This window comes from Diadema setosum, chromosome 14 (genome assembly GCF_964275005.1).
Source record: "Diadema setosum chromosome 14, eeDiaSeto1, whole genome shotgun sequence".
Lineage (NCBI taxonomy): Eukaryota > Metazoa > Echinodermata > Echinoidea > Diadematoida > Diadematidae > Diadema > Diadema setosum.
In genome coordinates, this window is record NC_092698.1 from 8,671,260 (window position 1) to 8,690,458 (window position 19,199).

The 19,199-nt window shown below is 36.6% G+C and overlaps 1 protein-coding gene across 1 annotated transcript; it reads left to right on the forward strand.

Moving 5' to 3' along the window:
* The first annotated feature begins 1,513 nt into the window (after positions 1–1,513).
* LOC140237895 (organic cation transporter 1-like) lies at positions 1,514–18,578 on the forward strand. The gene is given in 10 exon segments (XM_072317827.1): positions 1,514–1,531; positions 7,229–7,498; positions 8,164–8,267; positions 13,318–13,439; positions 13,442–13,471; positions 14,554–14,722; positions 15,554–15,680; positions 16,509–16,615; positions 17,175–17,383; positions 18,442–18,578. Coding segments are annotated over 10 exon segments (1,293 nt in total).
* The last annotated feature ends 621 nt before the right edge of the window (positions 18,579–19,199 follow it).

Below are 19,199 nucleotides of genomic sequence, written 5' to 3' on the forward strand. Positions count from 1 at the left end.
TATATATATATATATATATATATATATATATATATATATATATATATATATATATATATATATATACCTGTATATAGGTATGTATACCGGGTGTCCCCCCCAAAAAAAGCGGAACGGTGGATTTTCAGTACCTTAGTTCTAAAAGTGTATTTTTTTTTTGACATCATTAGAAAGAACATCTTCTGCAGAAGACAATGATACCAAAATCATTAAATTTGGTTCAGTACTTTTTATTCTACGCCAATTTCTGAAAACGCAGTCATTTTCAAATTTCGCCCGATTTTTGCGACTTATGAGATAGTAATTTGAGTGCGATCCATACGGTGAATATTGTGTAAGCTCGGTGATCCATGTCAACAAAAGATACAGCTTTCACATTGGGCACGGGCCAGGAAAAGACAGTGTGTGTGTGTGTCTGTGTGTGTGTGCGCGCGCCCAATATGAAAGCGTTATTTTTTGTTGACATGGATCAACGAGCTTACACAATTCACCGTATGGAACGCGTGTCGCAAAAAATTGAAAATGACTGCATTTACAGAAATTGACGTAGAATAAAAAGTACTGAACCAAATTTAATGATTTTGGTATGATGGTCTTCTGCGGAAGATGCTCTTTCTAGTGATGTCAAAAAATATATCACTTTTAGAACGAAAGGTACTGAAAATCCACCGTTCCGCTTTTTTTGGACACCCGGTATATGGGTCAAAATTTTGATCGATGTACAATTGAGCCAAAACAGCACCAAATCTAAAAAGTAGCAATTGCTCAGAATCATTTTTCTAACCTGAAAGAATACAATTCAAGCTTTAATATGAACGCAATTATACTAGGATCTTCCCAGAGGAACAAGTTTTTATTCACCGCGAAAGTTAACCATGTCCAGAGCAGTGAACGTCCGCGAAGAATAATACTGCACATACATTTGAATACCATTTAAAATAGCTTGTATTTTGATTCGGTTCAGAATCAAAATAAAATATCTTAAGGGATATGTGTATGTGTGGGCAGAATATCAAGCTTGTACTCCAAAATTGTACGTAATGGTAGACGACTGAAGCTTTAACCAACTTCGTTATGTTTAAATAATATCTGTTGAAATATTACCTTTTCACTAAACACTTTCTCAAATTTAAGCCCATTTTACAGAAAAACTCAACATTTCGACCTCTTATTTCACTATCCCCTACTTAAATCCTCACTCCCAAATGATAAGATGATTTTTTCAAAGATATATCTGATCTAGGCAGTCTCTAACCTAACAAACATAGCAAAGTTTTCATCACGGAGATGCGCATGAACATCATGAACGTTCTGAACAAACAAGATATTGAGCAATGCATGCAGTTCTGTGGAGTTGAAAACGCATTCTATTCACCACAAACAACAATCTCATGTCGAGAACGAACTCCTCTGCAAAGTCCTAAATTGTTATTAGCAAATCTCGATTTCAAAAGCTTGTTTTTCTTTCCATGATGAGGAATCAAAGAAAATACCTTTTCCATCTCTCGTAGAGATGGACGTACCAACCAACGTAAGTGTAATCTCAGTAACGTACAGGTAGTCCATCTGATGAAACATCACGCCTTGTCGCTAGTATGTTCCATCAAGCAAATCAGTTAACCAGGCAATTTTAGCAACTACCTTTTCTAAATTTTCACTTCAAGTTAAAAGAATCAAAGTAAATATCATGTTTTGTCATTTGTAAGCAGGCCAACGGCAACCTCTGAAAATTGAAAAAAAAGAGCTATTTTCCACACACGTTGCTTTCATTAAAATCCCACAAATAAGTTGGATGATGACTTTGACACCTTATATTCTATCATAAGCATGATATGTCGAGATGTCTCAACTGAAGATCGGTTTTTAGCCCAAGTCCGTGTGAAAAAAAAAACAACCCAAAATAAAACAAGGGTACATTGGGAAATGACTGATTTCAAAAATTTAACGCTCCCATATAATCGCGATACAACGAATATAGTTATAAAACTTTCGTAATCACGAAGTAAAGATTCAGGTCCCCAATTTGTTATGTATAATACAAAGTCTGCAATGCAAAATTTGCTTACAACAAATACGGTCACAGCTGAATATGACAAAGAAATGATTTTTTACGTCACGGACGTTTACTGAAATTGTCGTGGACGTTCGTTCTACCAACGGGGTCGCGCATTCCAGGACGGATATATCAATGGAGAGTATACGCGTAGCCTTCTTAACTCTTTCAAAATTGTGAAAAGGTATTTTCAATGCAAATTATTAGAAACTTGCCAGCCTTTCAACAAATATATTGCTCAGAGAGGGAGTAAGAGGTGGGTTTTCTGAGAAAATATTCACTATTTGTCTGATTTTCGGTGAATCGTATGGTAAAATAAAAAAAAACTACAGACGAGCCCCAGTTCGCTCCAAACATGGCACGCAGCTCCTCGGCTAGAGACCCAAACAGTGCCAAAGGTGAGATGTATCTGCGCCATCAAGCAAAATGTGCCCTTCTCGATTTTTTCGGAGGTTAGTCGAAAAAGTAATTTAGGTTCGCATTTGACAAGGGATGAACAGAAACTCAGAACATTCATATTACCATGTGGCTACACCTTAGTTGATTACGACTGGGAACAATATCGCCAATAACGTTGAATGGGCTACGATCTTTATTAGTAAATAGTGGTCGCACTTCCGTGAAATAAACTGAGTATAATCTTGCATAAAAGAATGCTACGTCAAATGTATAGCCGGAAGACCTACAATTTTTGCAGGATAATTATGTACGTTTGGTGGAACACCATATTTTCGTATACATTACAGTTGGGACATCCAAGATATGTCAGATCTATAACACGGTCAGATAATAAATGCCACGTACCTTTAAGAAGTCTCATCATTGGGAAAAAAATTATTTTGAAAATGAAATTGTTACCGTATTTTTACACTTTAAGACCTTGTCGAATACAAAACATCGGACGAAAGTATACCAACCCATACATTTCCTGTAAGGAAATTTTCCAGGCTTTGAGATGACATGAAAGAAACTGGTTTCTTAGATCATCCTAGTAGGTTCTAAGGGAAACAGTGCCATATTAAGGTGTGAAAATTTGAAATTGTACATCATTCGAAATTCTCACCCATATATATATATATATATATATATATATATATATATGTACATAAACACGAGGTGGCTTTTGAAACCACTATATCAAAAATGCGATATTGCTTACAGTCATGAAAATCATTCATCTCCAATCTAACAATGGGAAAGCTAAAAGTGACACGCTACGACGTGTGCCACATTGTATACTGTGTTATATAAAAGCAGTCGGCTGAACAAAAGGGGGAAGCTTTCAGCGATATCGAATGAAGTTATGATAGGAAATGATAGTCTGTGAAGCAAGTTTCACATGTTTCACTAGCAATGAAAACTTGTTCCCAAGTCCAAAAATCCCAACCACATAATGAAAAAAAGCCAACACCATGACACATCTCAAATTCTGTTAGTTGGTTTGGTTGGTATGTGTGCCAAAATGTCAGAAATAAACGAAAGAGAAAACATCAAAAGAATGGCAAAAAAAGAAGAAGAAAAAAGCATCAAGTTTCCAAAATCGTTCTTTGAGCCCTTCACATAAAAAAAAGCAACAAAATGATGCAAGAATATTATAATTCTTTTGAATTTCTAAAAAGAAGAAAAAGAAAAAAAAAAACTATTTGCAGGTTGAAAACACGTCTTGGGATTTTGAGAACACCACATGCAGCATCGCTCCTTCAATGCAAATGGTATAGTTGCCACATCAGAAGATGTGTGTTATCCCGAAGGTCAGTCAATCCGAAAATGTCAAGAAGTAATGAGAGTGTGAAGAGGCTAGATATATAGAAAACATGTGTCTATGCAAATATGGTTGGACGTATGTTGACTAATCTTTTATTATGCATAATTTCCCAACTTTTTAGATACATTATTGTTTGTCACGAAATGAATTTAATTTCATTTTCTGAATTGCGGACAAAAGAAAAACACCTTCCGAATTGCGAATCGTAACTACCTTCAACTACGACATTATTCGAATCCTGATTTTTTTTTTTTAACAACTGCAGCTTGTTTTTGAACCTCAAGTGCGATTCTTACGACGAAGCCTGTACCATATTGGAAATGTGGTTTATCCTTTAAAGCAAAACGGCGCGGATTTACACTAGTAAACAATGAAAACTAGATACCCTCCTTTGTTTCAAAATCGAGGTCATGATGTTCATTATGTTTCCTTCTAAAATTTCAATGATCCTTCCTGTTCATTATAACATTCGGAATAGTCCAGACCCATCTATTGTAATAGTGAGTATCGTTTACTTTTCTTTAAAGTTGAAGTGGTCACTTGATCAGGGTCTTCATTTGTGAGAAAAGATCGCTCTAGAGCTTTAATACTTTCACATCAGTCGGGTAGGATCAATGAGATACTTCTCTTCAACCCTTTACCGACAATATAAGTGAATGTTAAATTACTAGTGCACTTATCCTCCTAAAAATTATATAGTAGTATTATGAGTAGTAGTATGATTTTTGCCAACAATACAGGTAATGTAATATGAAATGTTGTCATTCGTTACGAAATGACAACATTTCGTTATGAAAGATCATTTCGTAACGAAAAAGGTATGAGAAACGGCTGAAACCAGAAATGTCCATTGCCGCGCAGTGCGATTGTATCAGCAGCAGCAGCAGTTATGAAATGATAATTCATAACAAAATGTTGTCATTTCATAACGAAACGACAACTTTCCTTACGAAATTACAACATTTTCGTCGATGAAATGACCGATTTCGTGACGAAATAGGCCATCCGACACTTGGCGCCCCATATCATATATTGTCAACAGTAACAGTCAAACCGTTATCATCTTAAAGCTGCATTGCTTTAGGACACTGCAATCCAACACCGGTAACAACAATAACAACTCAATATGAATGAAACACGGTCTCCTTTTGTCCTGACATCCATCCGCTTTTTTTTTTTTCGCGATTCCTTCATGGGTTATGGTTTACGTCTGAGGATTGTCAGGCGATCCCAAAGAGCTATCTTTCATTTAATGTACATAGTTCCTGTTCTCATTGATATGCATCCACATCACATTCTTCATAAATAGCTCAGCTTGCTTTTGGTTTAGAAACTCACATTCCTAATCTAGATTTATATTCTGACAAAACCTCTATAATACTGCTAAGTGATTTATCCGTTAGAGCAAAACTGAATTTGCACTTTAAATAGCTGAACAATGATCACTTTTAATTTTCTTTTTCATGACTAAGCTCGTGACATTCGGTCGACTTCTCTCGACAATATCAATGAGATAACTATATCCTTCTTCAGACCATCTTCTTTGGGTAACAGGTTTCATTTTTTTTTTCACCTTATGTACAGACATTTTTGCAGCTCCGATTTCCTTTGTTTCATGGTAATTGTAGTCTCATAATATCTATATCCGAGAGTGAAATCGTAGAAGGGCTATTATTTCACGCGATAATTTTGCAGCGATCACTTCCGGCTTGTCCTGAACAAGTACAAAAAGAAAAAAAAAGAGTAAAAATTGCCTTGCTTCGACAAAAGAAATTAACTAATTACTCACTGAAATGTTATGTCATTAAACTACACTTTTCCAGAGTGTTTCCAATATATAGATAGGTTAGGAGAGTCCATTTGAATTGAGTTATAAATCATTTTCAAGCTTAAAGTCTGCTCTTTCAGAGTCCGAACTAAACTAAAAATTAATGTCTTAATTTCGTTGGTTTTGTGATGCAGAGTCAAACAAACAAACAAACAAACAAACACACACACACACACACACACACACACACACACACATATATATATATATATATAGAGAGAGAGAGAGAGAGAGAGCGTATAAAAAAGGGTAATCCAACTTTGGAGTGCTACTATTTCATAAGATTACATTATATTAATCTTCATATTATTTGCAGATGTTTCTAATCTTTTCTTTTCTAATTCGAATCCCAATACATTAGTTGATATTATGGATATAGAATTGAAAAAGATAATGCAATGGTTAAGAGCATTTTAGATAATCACTTAATTAGCAGAAAACAAATGTGTTGTTATTTACTAATACGCTCTACAAATTGCTACATGATATACTTTTTGCAAATGAAGCGATTAAACAGGTTTATTCTGTTAAATTCTGTTTTGTCATCCAATGCTAACTCGAAAGAAGAAGTTAAAGACAATGTCACATTGTGTAGACTCAATATCAGAAATTGTCGATTTTTGCTGCAAATGCATGACACAAACTCCAGCGCACACAATTTTTATTTATTTATTTATAAATACAGTGCGTATCAAAAAAAGGTAATCAAACTTTGGAGGGCTACTATTTCATAATTATCAGCTATTGAGAGCACACAGTTAGTTGTGAGGAAAGGGGAACTCTTCTTCTTTCCATTGATACCTATTTATGTTGATAAATGTCATGTATGACTGAGCACATGAACTTTAAAGACAACAATGACAAATTGCACTTTTTCCAATAAAAAGAATACCGTTTACAACTGTTTTAGCGGTGTTGTAACTCACAGACTTACAACACAAGTTACAACACAAGTTACAACAGAGATTAAACGATGTTCAGAATACCACCCCCGGAATACACACTCACACCTTGTACCAAGAATAACGGTTGAAAATTTACGGGGTCCAAATAAATTCACCGGAAAACTGTAATACTGTTCCCCCCTCCATCATAAAGAAGTTGTCAGTTTTTTTCTTAGGAAAGGGTCTGGCAAACCTATCTACATTATACCAGCTTAAGAAAGTGAATTTTTATTTTAATTTCATGGTTGCACAAAGGACACACAAACTGTAAGACACAGCATTATTCTATCTGTCTCTCGATCAATAGTACCGGTAGATTTACTTCAAATGAACCAATCCCTAAGCAACCCAAACATGTCCGTTTTAAACACTTCTCACCTCAAAGCCGAATCCAAAATATTCTCTACATCTAGACCTTTCATCCGTTTCACTTGGTTCTTTTGCGTTAGTGTGATGTTCGTTATTCCGAAGGTTCGTCAATCCGAAAACGAAAAAAAGGTGCGTACTAACGAAACTTCGTATATTAGCGAATTAACCTTGGAATAACGAAACTTTAGAATAACGACTTGTAACGATGCGTTCTAGGTAACATCTTTTTCATATCTTATACAACGTGTCAAAACTCACCGCTGCCACAGGTTTCTGCTTGGGATTCTGCTAACTGTACTGCCCTATCCCTTAGCGAGTCAGAGTGCGGAGATCTGAAGAAACGCTTGAGCATACCGCACAACGAAACTGAGAAGGGAGAACCTTCCTATCTCCAGTGCTACCAGTACAATGTCTCTGGAGTGAGTTTTCAGGATGCGATTCGTGAGGATGGCGGAGATGCGGGGCAGTATGACGTCATTCCCTGTCAGCATGGGTGGGAGCATGACAGGGCGTGGCCGGAGTACACCTTTGAGCAACAGGTGTGCGATTTTCATTTTCCCTCAATGGCAAAATCGAATGGTATTCAACTATTAATTGATTCTATTAGTTCAAGTCAAACAAGTGTAGGCCAAATGCTACCAGTATTCATGGCATTTGTTGTTCTCAGGAACTTTACTTTCTTCATCAAAAAACATAATCATAAATCTCAGGCAGAGATACTGTTGAACTAACTAGCTGAAAATTATCCTCATCCATCTAGAAGCATCAAAGGAGGACTCCTTCTTGAGTCTCGTACCAATAGAAATGATTCTATTCTTACATATGGAAATATAAAAAAAGTGAGGACAATTAGATACTGATGAATATTTCCCGAAATTATTTGTCTAAACACAAAAGTTTAGAAGAGGTTGTAGTCTAATATCTATCACACACTGAGAATAATTTCTGGTTATAAAGCTTGACGCAATGTTATTTGATGAATACCTCTATTGTTTTGTTTTATGTCAGTCTTTTATTTGTGTTGTATTTTCTCCATAGTCCATATGATTTTTAGTTTGTATACCCTAAATCTATTGTGCTGTGTTTGCAGAACAACAACTGGATCAGCAAGTTCCTTTTATCACCATGCTGAAAAAAAAAATAAAATGAAATGAAAGAACATGATAGTAAATGCAGTTGTTTGTGTATCTGTTTTCATCTTTAGTTTGATCTTGTTTGCCACCGAAAGTACCTGGTGAATCTTTCGCAGACGATATTTTTCCTTGGAGTCTTCATAGGATCGTTCGTGTTTGGCGCTTTGGCTGACAGGTGGGGAAAACATGTACTCCTGTTTGTTTATTTGTTTACTGCCTTTAATTCTCCAAGTTTCTCGTAAAAAAAAAAGAGAGCAAGAAATCACACATGCACGCAAAATCATGCAAGTAAATGCATAGATATTTGGGTAATGCATGTTATCCCGAAAGTTTCTTAGGGTTACCAGTATTTCTAGTGACAAAACGTATAATCGTATAAGTCCAAGTATATAATATCTTTGATGTAAAATGCTGTAAGTTGAGCTTATGCCTATCATTGGAGTATGCAATTGAAAGTGCATGATCAAGACGATCTATACTATCTTAATTAGTGTTGTAGATCGTGCTTTATTTGGGTAAAATTATTAAAGTAGAATATACAATTAGCTGTTATCATACTTAGTAGACACGTGGCAGAAATTCCTAGTGGAGACATTCAGAGTACGTATTCTGACAACCGCATGTACACAGTGTGTAGGTTTGGTAAAGTAAACATGTTTGACTGCAATGGCTTGTCTTCTTATGTGTCATTTCTTGGTACAATGTATTTGAAGTACGCATAATTATGTCATATTCTGTGGGGAGTTATTACCATTCAAAGCTATGAGAACGGGGAAAGTCTATACGTGCCGTCTTGATAGCATCACTGATTTGAAACTGGTGCATGTATTCATATTCATGTGATTAAGAAAAGGATGTGAGGTATGGTTGTCTCAGTAGATTTGTATTTCACGGTACATTACTGGGCAAAAATGTGCTTATGTTATTTCATTTCATTCTATTCTATTCCCACGATTTGGATGGAAAATATAAAAAAAACAGCACAAGACCATACAATATTAAGAAAATCATAACAGACATCTATACATCAAGCAATACCCTACATTCAGAGAATGAATTCTTTTTTTTTTTTCAAAGTCACAGAATACACTTAAAACGACTCTAGGGGCCTCCAAAATTATATTTGAAAATTAAAATGTGTGGGAGAACCTACTGAAAAGCAGATACTTGTGGGGGTATAGGACTCAGAAAAGAAGTGGCACATAAACACACATACACACACGACAAGCATGTATGCATAAAACAACAAACAACAGAGAGAAATGAAAGGGAGAGAAAAAAAGGTTACAGCTCGTTATTCCGAAGGTTCGTTATTCCGAAGGTTCTTTAGTCCGAAGGTTCGTTATTCCGAAGATTCGTTATTCCGAAGGTTCGTTAATCCGAAAATGTGATGAGGTTTGTTATTTCGAAGGTTCATTAATCCGAAAATGAAATATGGTTCGTTATTCCGAAGGTTCGTTGATCCGAAAGTGAAACAAAGCTCTTTATTCCGAAGGTTCGTTACGGACCCTGTATCATTTCGGATCAACGAACCTTCGGAATAACGGACCTTATTTCATTTTCGGATTAACGAACCTTCGGAATAACGAACCCTATTTCATTTTCGGATAAACGAGACTTCGGAATAGCGAACCCTATTTCATTTTCGGATTAACGAACTTTCGGAATAACGAACCTTCGGAATAACGAACCTTCGGAATAACGAACAGCACCCGAAAAAAAAAAAAAGATAATAGGAAATAAGAGAACAAATTTGACTTAACTGAAGACAGCTATAGGCTATGAACTTTCCTTGGGAACATTTTTCCCGTGATTACTGGAACATTACATTTGCATTGTTCGCATCTAAGTCGATTGTTTCAGCAATGGTACACACGACATTCGCACACATGTCGTGGAAACTACACACAAACAGCACCACAATGGTTTTCGGCTTTTCGGCTCCATTGTCAGGACACATTTGGAGGAAATCTTCTCGCAATGTTCGACTTTGCCATTTTCTTTTCGACATTTGCACGCATTGCAAATCATTTGCTTGCTCAGTGAAAACAATCCTTACACATGGCGTTGCAAAAATGTTCGTAAACAGCAAGAGATTATTATGTACAGGGGTGAAGATAGTTATGCGGTATGATTTTCTTCAATTTGTAATGTACTGTTTTCCACGGGCAGCGACACTACCACCAGGCTATCCCTGGTCGCCGACAGTGACACGATGAACTCGTGTCAGTCACTCGTGTTTCAAGTTCATCAATGGCGTTGTAATTTCGTGAAAAGAATTAAAAGAAAAAAAAAGTGGCAGTTGTTTCTCTTGGGCAAAAAAAAAAAAAGTATTTAAAGCCAATACTCAGGTCGGGTATCACTGGGAATGGACATCATTTGAATGCAATGACATACTTTTGGCGAGATATAGTGATCCTGTGAGAAGGCCAAGGCATCACAGTCTTTTAATACAGGTAGTGGAATTGCCTGAACTTTTCACGACTTCCTGTTACATCTCAGCAAAACCATCACTCATTTAAGTTGTTTTACATGTATTAGCGCATCCTGCTGTGATAAAAGTAGAAACATCTTTATTACTCTATGCACTGAATGCATTCAGGGTTTACTTGTCATCCATGACTTTATGTCTGTTTACGTTATTCCGATTTTGATTGTGCCATAACTACCACCGTCTTTTAGCTTCTGCCCCTTTTCTGTGTTCTGTTATCGCAAAATACTTTAGCAGTCATTTTCTTCATTTTTTAAATACTTCATTTGCGGCAAAGTCTTGTACTTATCAAAATCTATAAAGGTGATATCTCTTCAGACGATCTACATAGTTTATTGCCTTTGGGAACTTCACTCTAACTACTGTGAAAGATGGTGCAATACAAAAGCTGCGAATACTCAATAAATGCTCCGCCTGTTGGCACTTCTATTCAAAATCCATAATATATAGTGCTTTATGTTTCAATGACCTGTATTAATGAAGCATCTTATACAGTCATTTGCTTGTCATTTATTACTTGTTTTTCTATACTGTCATTAATATTGACACTGTGTCATGTGCCTCTATAATTATTATGGCTTCGGCACTTAGTTTGAACCCAAGCTCACCGTCACTGTGATTCGCAAGGGCACTTAGTTCATTAATTTCTTTTCTTTTTTTATTTTCCTTTCCAAACCTTATACATGGATATTATATAACCGTCGACATAATAGTATATTTCATGAAACATAAAATTACATAAAAAACTTAAGTGATTAACCCTAGCCCAGCCATTTTTAACCTGCTCGATCAGGATGATAGAGGCATGAAAAACATTAGTTGTATCATTTCTTGTCGGGAATAGGAAGCTCATGCAGAGTCAAAATGAGCTGCCTGCTATAAAATTCAAGTACATTGATAATCCAGTTCGTTCGGACAACTCACATCAAAATTCGAAATAGCGTTTGTTGTTACTTAGATTACTCCGATAAGCCCTTCTTGAATTATTCACTTTTGCCGTTTCGAGAGAAGGCTATGAATCTAGTATACGTCCTGCATTATCACTGTGCTACATTTTGTTTTCTCAATCATTGATATTGATATGTACCTAGACACCTGGCGGTACTTCTATTTCGTTCCCTAATTTTTGCTTTTGGTTGGTTGACTGTAAAAGTCATAATTTATCACTGTTGTCCTATATTGTTTTGTATCTAATCTGATAGTTAAACATGTCAACTGGATCTATTTTGTTGCTATCAATGATGAAAGCGATATATCTACTGGCGTTCTTGCCGCGCCGGAGGCCCATTATACAACAAGTATTACAAGATTTTTCAGGTGCCATTTCCCTCTGAAAATCGGCTGACAAGAAAAAAACAAAGGTCCTCACATTTTGGGTGCCACTTCTCAGCTATCAAGCAAAAACACACACAAAAAAAGGGAAATCTCAAGGGGGATGGGAGAGGGTTAAATCCCCTACTAAAAAAAAAAAAAATCCCAAAACAAAGACAAACAAAACAATAAGGAGCCAAGTTGGGGGGGGGGGGGGGAGGGGGTTTAAGCCTCTACGCCCCCCCCCCCCCACCCGCCACCGTTGGACGTTCAGAACATAGCAGATGACTTAGCGTGGGTAGCTTAAACAGAGTCCTCTTGAACCCTAGGTCGGACAGTTGTTCTTCAATAATCTGATGATCATGGAAAGAACCGACATCAAATCATGTTCATCAGTAGATATGCATATTTGATTCATTGAATCTGTATCCGAATAAATTATGAATTTAAACATGATCCTACATGAATCTCTGTGTTGTTAACAATTATTGTAAAATCATTGAAATAGTTTTTTTTTTTTCTAAATGTATAATGTAATAATACTCGCCCTGTTTGCCCTTCAATTCAATCAATTCAGTTCAAAAGTTTTATTTTCACTTCTTTCAACAGAATGTACAAATAGTATAAATTCGACATGCGTTTGAAGGAATGATACATAGATAGCAAAGAATAACATTTGTCAGTAGTCGTTACAAAATGAGGCATTTTTCATACAAACATATTCATACATTCTGCGAAAAAAAGTGGAGGTATCTACTCAAAAGACTGTGCTTGTACAATGTGGGGCACCTCACAAGAGGAAAAAAGATAGGTGAAAACTTAACTACAAGTGTGCGGGATGAAAAAAGAAGTGGAAACGGGGAAAGGGAGGAAACAGAAATAGAAGTAAAGAGACGAGACAACTAAAAACAAAAAGCCTAGATCAATCGATACATTCAAGATCAAACCAACAGAGACCATTATTAGCCATGATAGTGTAGATCGTTGAAAGCGACGAGAAAGTGATATATACAATTGTATGGAATTGCTGATAGCGGAACATATTATCTGTTCTGTGAAGGCACGTGTAATAGTATACAAGTTTGCAATAAAATAAACAAGGGATGTGATGTGGAATGCCGCGAAGACGCGACCTAACATGCCTATGAAAAATCAATAGTATCCAGGTGCTTACAAAGCCTACTTGCTAAAAAGATTAACAAACAAACTTAATTTCTTTCTGTTACATTATGAGACTTAAGGAGGAATGATTTCAATCTTTTTTTGAACGAATACAAAGAAGGAGCATTTTTGTGAGTAACACCCTTATATTTTGGTTTCGTTCTATCATAATGGGTTCGTTGCGTACCCTTTGTGACCTGCAGTGCAATGATTTTCTTTTATATGATTCTTCTTCGTGTTCTTTCTGATATCTTGCTATTAGAATCGGCCGAAAGGTGGTGATTTTTCTCTGTCTTGGAATAGTGGTGGTGTTTGGAACAGCCGCGGCATTTTCTACAAGCTACGTCATGTTCGTGGTTCTACGACTGGTCAACGCGGCGGCGTGCTGGGTCTGATTGTTGTGGCACCTATCATCGGTAAAAAGAGGCGCGAAATTGCCAAGTTGATATTACCCTATCAACATTCATGATCACCTTCGAAGATATTCAAAGAGACTGTCTGCCTGAGACGAGTGAAAGATAATAGACCTTCTTGTGTTTTGAAATGTGGTACATGCTTTCATTTCATTCTCTTCCATATTCCTTCAAATGTATACTTTGAGATTGATTGCAGATGAAACTTTCTGATAACTTCACCGATAAAGATTTCTTTGTCATGTATACTAGCATAGTTTCAATTGCGTTTATCGTCATTAATTCAATAGGATTGCTCGAGTAAACTAAGTAAATCTTCGTCACTCCAATGATACAGTGGCAGCCAAAAAAAAAAAATTGTTTTGAAATATAGTAAAACGGAATTGTTATGTACCTTAAAGGGATGCTTTAGTATTGGTTGAGGTGAGGATTCAGCATTTAACTTTTTGCAAGATACTTACAAACAACTTTATAAGCACACAATTCTAAGAGGATTTCAAAGTTCGGTTGATGAAAATCGGTTTTAAAGCGATCCTGATGAAAGGTTGGTGCCACATTTCATTAGGATTACTTTGTTTTGGATATATCAGCCATTTTATTTTCAAAACCAATTTTCATCAGATTAACTTTGAATTCCCTTAGAATTATATGATCTCACACATTACATAAGAGACTTTTCTTTATCTTAAATAATAATAATAAAAAAGTTGGCTACCTTAGCCCCATCTCAAATGAAACTGTACCATCCTTTCAGTCATCTTTCGTAGCTGTTTTCGAAGTAATACGATGAAATATTCCTCAAATATATAACGATTCAGGACCACCCTTGCTTTCTGCAAAACAGTAAGATCATATTACTCTGAAACAAAAAAAAATTGATGCTTGTACATCCCATGATTTTTTTTTTATCATGGCCTCTACTAAAACACTGATCAATACAGTGCTAATTACGTTGATGCAGGGCAATTTGTCAATCAGTTGCAGTTCCATGATTATTGTGCAGAATGCAATGTCTTGTATGTCGTATCAGTACAAAAAAAAAAAAAAAGAAAACATTAACGGAACAAACGTCCTCCCTGAAACAGGTACTGAATTTGTCGGCAGTTCCAAGCGTGCTTTCATCGGAATCTTGATTTCTATGGGATTTCCTGGAGGCTACCTCTACCTCACGTTCCTCGCGTATTTCATCCGCAACTGGCGTTATCTTCTCCTCGCCTTGAACATAAGTTTTGTCCCGTACTTTTTCTTCTACCCGTAAGTTTAATCTTAGTGATAGCTGCGGAAAGAGGGATAATTAATTACAGGACTGTGTACATTTGTGAAGTCTTTATTTTCTTCTAAATGTGGCCTGAGAGTACTAAATGCATAATAACACGGTTATAACGGTGAAAATAAAAATATGGAAGCTTGCAATATATGTTAATCCGCTATAATTCTGGTTAGAAATAGATACAAGTCATTTGCCTATTTGTTTTTCGTATCGTAGGCAGATTGCACTAACATAGGCGTAATAATAGAACAGATAGGCATGTATAGTTTGTGTCTCTCATTTGTGGAATCACCATATTCACACTACATGTATATCGTTCGGATACATCGCATACATTCGCAATTGGTGGTTAAACTCCTTTATACCGTCTGCTCAGTGTCTCTGTGGAATGTAAAATAACGTTTTAAGCTGGTGATCCTAGATAGTTTTAAACAACGAGAAACAAAGTCGTTCGAGTTCGAGCATAGTGCCCAGTTGCCTTCTGACGAAAACTGCCATTTTCACATTGATACATTAATTTGCTTGATTCAGTTGTTACTGAGTAACCATTCATTAATACTTTGGTTTAGTCACTCATTCACTTCCTCAATTTGTTATGTGGTCCACATGAGCAAATATGAATTAATTAACAAAACAAATTTAGTAACACCACAGTATGACACAAGCATGTCTGTCTCTTACTCTACTTCATTTTTAAATTCACAAAGGATGCAGTCTTATAAGAAAAACAACAAGATAACCCTGAAAATCAAGAGCAATGTTAACGTTGAAGAGAAATTAGAGCACACCGTTTATTTCTCACTTCTATCAAACAGCTTGATTCTCGAATCTCTCCGATGGCAGCTGTCTATGGGAAGGCTCAAGGGAGCAGAGCTTACCATCAAGCGAGCAGCGAGGATCAACAAAGTTGCTCTTCCGACCTCAACGCTCGAGGAGCTCCAGGTATGGCCTTGATTGGTGAGAAATAATTTCCAACAAGACACACCTCAACTTCCATCCTGTTTCAAGTTATGCCGACCACAGAAGATGTATACTGTACAACATGCAATAGCATCAGAGTTTATTGTTGAATTTATGTTTTTTTATTTTTTTATTTCTGTTAATGGTTTTGTTTTTGGTTTTATTTTGCGCCTGTCGACAAAATCAAGAACTGTTGTAAGTAAAGGGAGTCGTAAAAATGTAAAACGTGATGTCGGTCCATCTCTGAAAATGTACCGTTGTCGGACGGACTATAGTTGATACATTGTAATAAGACAGACCATAGTGCAAAGCTCTAAATCAAGGCTTGTTTCACTTGTTCCCATGAAATGACCAATAGAACTGTACTGCAGAAATAGCCTATCAATTCTACATGATAATAATAATACATGAAACTTATATCTATTGGGCAAAATCCACATTGCAGAATGCTCAAGGTGCACTACGGAATGTTTGCACAGTGGGTATCCTGATTTTGTTCATTTCGGGGTCCAGAAAATTCTATGGTGATGAATTATCAAAGGCATCGAATGTCTTTCTCTAGAACAAGGTTTCTAAACATATAAGATGGCATGATGGTACCCTTGTCAGTTGTCACTGCATGAGCAAACACCCTGCACCTGATTTGTGTGTCTGTTGAGTTGGTGCATGTTTGCGTCTGTTAGGGAAGGGCGGGAAGGACAGAGCTTGTTTAAGTTTGTTTGAACGAGGGCGGGTTTATACGTTATAATTATTATTGACCAGGAATAATCATGCCTCTTCTGAGTACAGTTTAATTATTCTCCTCTGCAGGGAAGTATTAGTATTTCAACCAAGGATAAATCACGTGAACCGAACATTACCGATCTTTTCCGAACGCCGGTCCTCAGAGTACGAACGCTGATACTGGTTGCTCTGTGGTGAGTGAACATCGTTCAGCGGTGTGAAGGTAACGGGCTGAGCGTGCGGTAAATGATGAACATGTGTATGAATCTGTTGCAACTTTCATGTCTCTACGTCCATTGAACTTTCGAGACTTCGGACCTTTTTAGAGTTTTGGTTAAAATGTGTAAAGAAATTGTGTATTTCATACCCAGATCGTTAACGTTGCTTTATAATTACTTATGCGGAGCCTTATCTGGAATGTATTCATGTTCCTTTCTCTCTCTCTCTCTCTCCCTCTTGGAAGGGGGGGGGGGGGGGTCACAAAGCAAAATGTTGAAAGTGGGTGGGCATTACAAGACTATTGTCTTTCCAGATATAGAGGCCCGACAAGACGAATGAATACAGGTGAATGCAAATTGTCGTGATTATTATACAACTTCTGCTTTAATAATGCTGAAGTAGTGATATAACTATCTCCATTACATTTTAGATAACGACAGAACACTGCTGTCATTTGGGAACTTACTGCCGACCTTCTAAATGCAATCGCAGAGTGCATGAACACGATTGAACTCATTTCTTGTTTTGTAACAGGATGGCGAACAATTTGATATATTACGCTCTTCATCTGAGGACGAGTACCTTCGGGGTCAACACCTATATAGGTTTTGTGATTTCTGGAGTGCTAGAAGTGGTCGCAGTTTGTCTTTGCGTCTTCCTGGTCGACAACACCGGTCGAAGACCAACCTGCATCGTCTCCGTTATCGTAGCAGGATTGGCAAGCTTCGTCGTCATACCTTCTCGTGAGTGTACTTCCTACTGTACAATACTCCATTGAGACGTTATAAAGTAAGTTCTTTTATAAAGATGGCGTGCGTGTACGAAAGGAAACGAGCATAAATAATAGCTCATATAATTATGACAATATTTTTGTGTATCCGTATGACTTGAAGGCAGGACCTACATGATTAAAGAATTGAATAGCGTCTAGAATGCCAGTCAAATCCGGGACAGCAAAATGCTATTGACATGCCCTATATATATATATATATATATATATATATATATATATATATATACATTCAGTGTGAAAAGAAGAGCAAGGTGGACGTAGCTAGGGTCAACGTGCCTGTTTATTGCCGCCGAGCTTTCGGTCCCAAACGGACCTTCATCAGGGCTGTAACGATACAAAAATGACTCACTCGTATGGCTACACTAATAAATATATATTCATAAATATATATACTAATATAAATCTAACTGGCGTGAGTCTATAATGACTGTGTAATCAATCAATCCGTAATTATAGCTGTGTTATTCCAATACATAATCAATTGCATATTATTGAATACATTTCATATCAAACTCGTGTTATTAATTGAGATGAAGGTATATAACAAAAACACCAATTCAGTATCCTCATCTTATGTGTTGTGTGACAGACGACTGTAATAATATCAAACTAGACATTTTTATGTTGTCGACGATAATACAGCATGTGGCAGCATTGCAAGACGTAAGTGGCTATATAATACACTACATCAGTCACGCGTTGATTGATTACACAGTCATTATAGACTCACGTTATAGACTTGTAATGCTGCAAAGTGGCAATGCGTAAATACTCTTCGCAGTTGTTGACATGGATTGTCGACACGTAGGATCAGTTAAAGATATTTTAAGTAGTTTTTCCGTCTCGCGCTTTGAATTAAGTATCTATAGTTTGTTATGTATATCAGGAGAACGTCTTGTTAGAACAACTGAAAGTCTTGTGTAAGTGTTCCGACAAACCATTTTCCTGGTTTGAATTGAATGCAAGTTGAATGCAAGTTAAATATTTCTATGTTGATCTTTATTTTAGGGACGAACCTGCCATGGGGTGTGAACCATGGACACGCAGAAAACGACCGAAAGAGGACTCGTCTCCAACAAGCGGCGCCAAAGTGTAGTCTAAAACGAAGGAAACTGTCTACACACATAGCTGACATCATTCTTTGAAACCCTCTTTACCTCCCCAATAGTTAACAAAACATATCATTATCCGTTTCACTCGGCACTGATGTCGGACAGTAGTCCTATATATAGCATACATAGATAAGTATGAGGAAAACATTTTTGTGAGCGAATGTAAGCTTCTCATGAAAATATGACCTGCATTTGTTCTCTTCCAGAATTGTGGTGCGGTTGCATGTTTATGCTTATGTGCGTGTGTGTGGCTGTGTGTGTGCGTGTGTTGTGGTGTGTTGTGTGTGTGTGTGTGTGTGTGTGTGTGTGTGTGTGTGTGATGGTAGATGGCAGATGACATTTTGTGTTGAGATCTTGGCAATTATGAAGAGAGATTCCAGCTGCTTGCCAGACAACTGAAATTAAGAATCAATGTCCCTTGTTATATCTGCCCGTCACCAACGTTATCTCGCAAGACGAAGTTAAGGACTTACTTTAAGCAAGGTTATACATGTACTTCATTTCGACCACTTCTGTTTTTTTTCTACAATGTATAATTATTGTACAGTCTTTTCATTGCATAATGTTCTTTTTACCTTATTCTCTGTTGTCAAAAGAAGTGTAACATAATTATATACTTTGTCGAAAAATGAAATAAACTTTGAAAATTGAAAA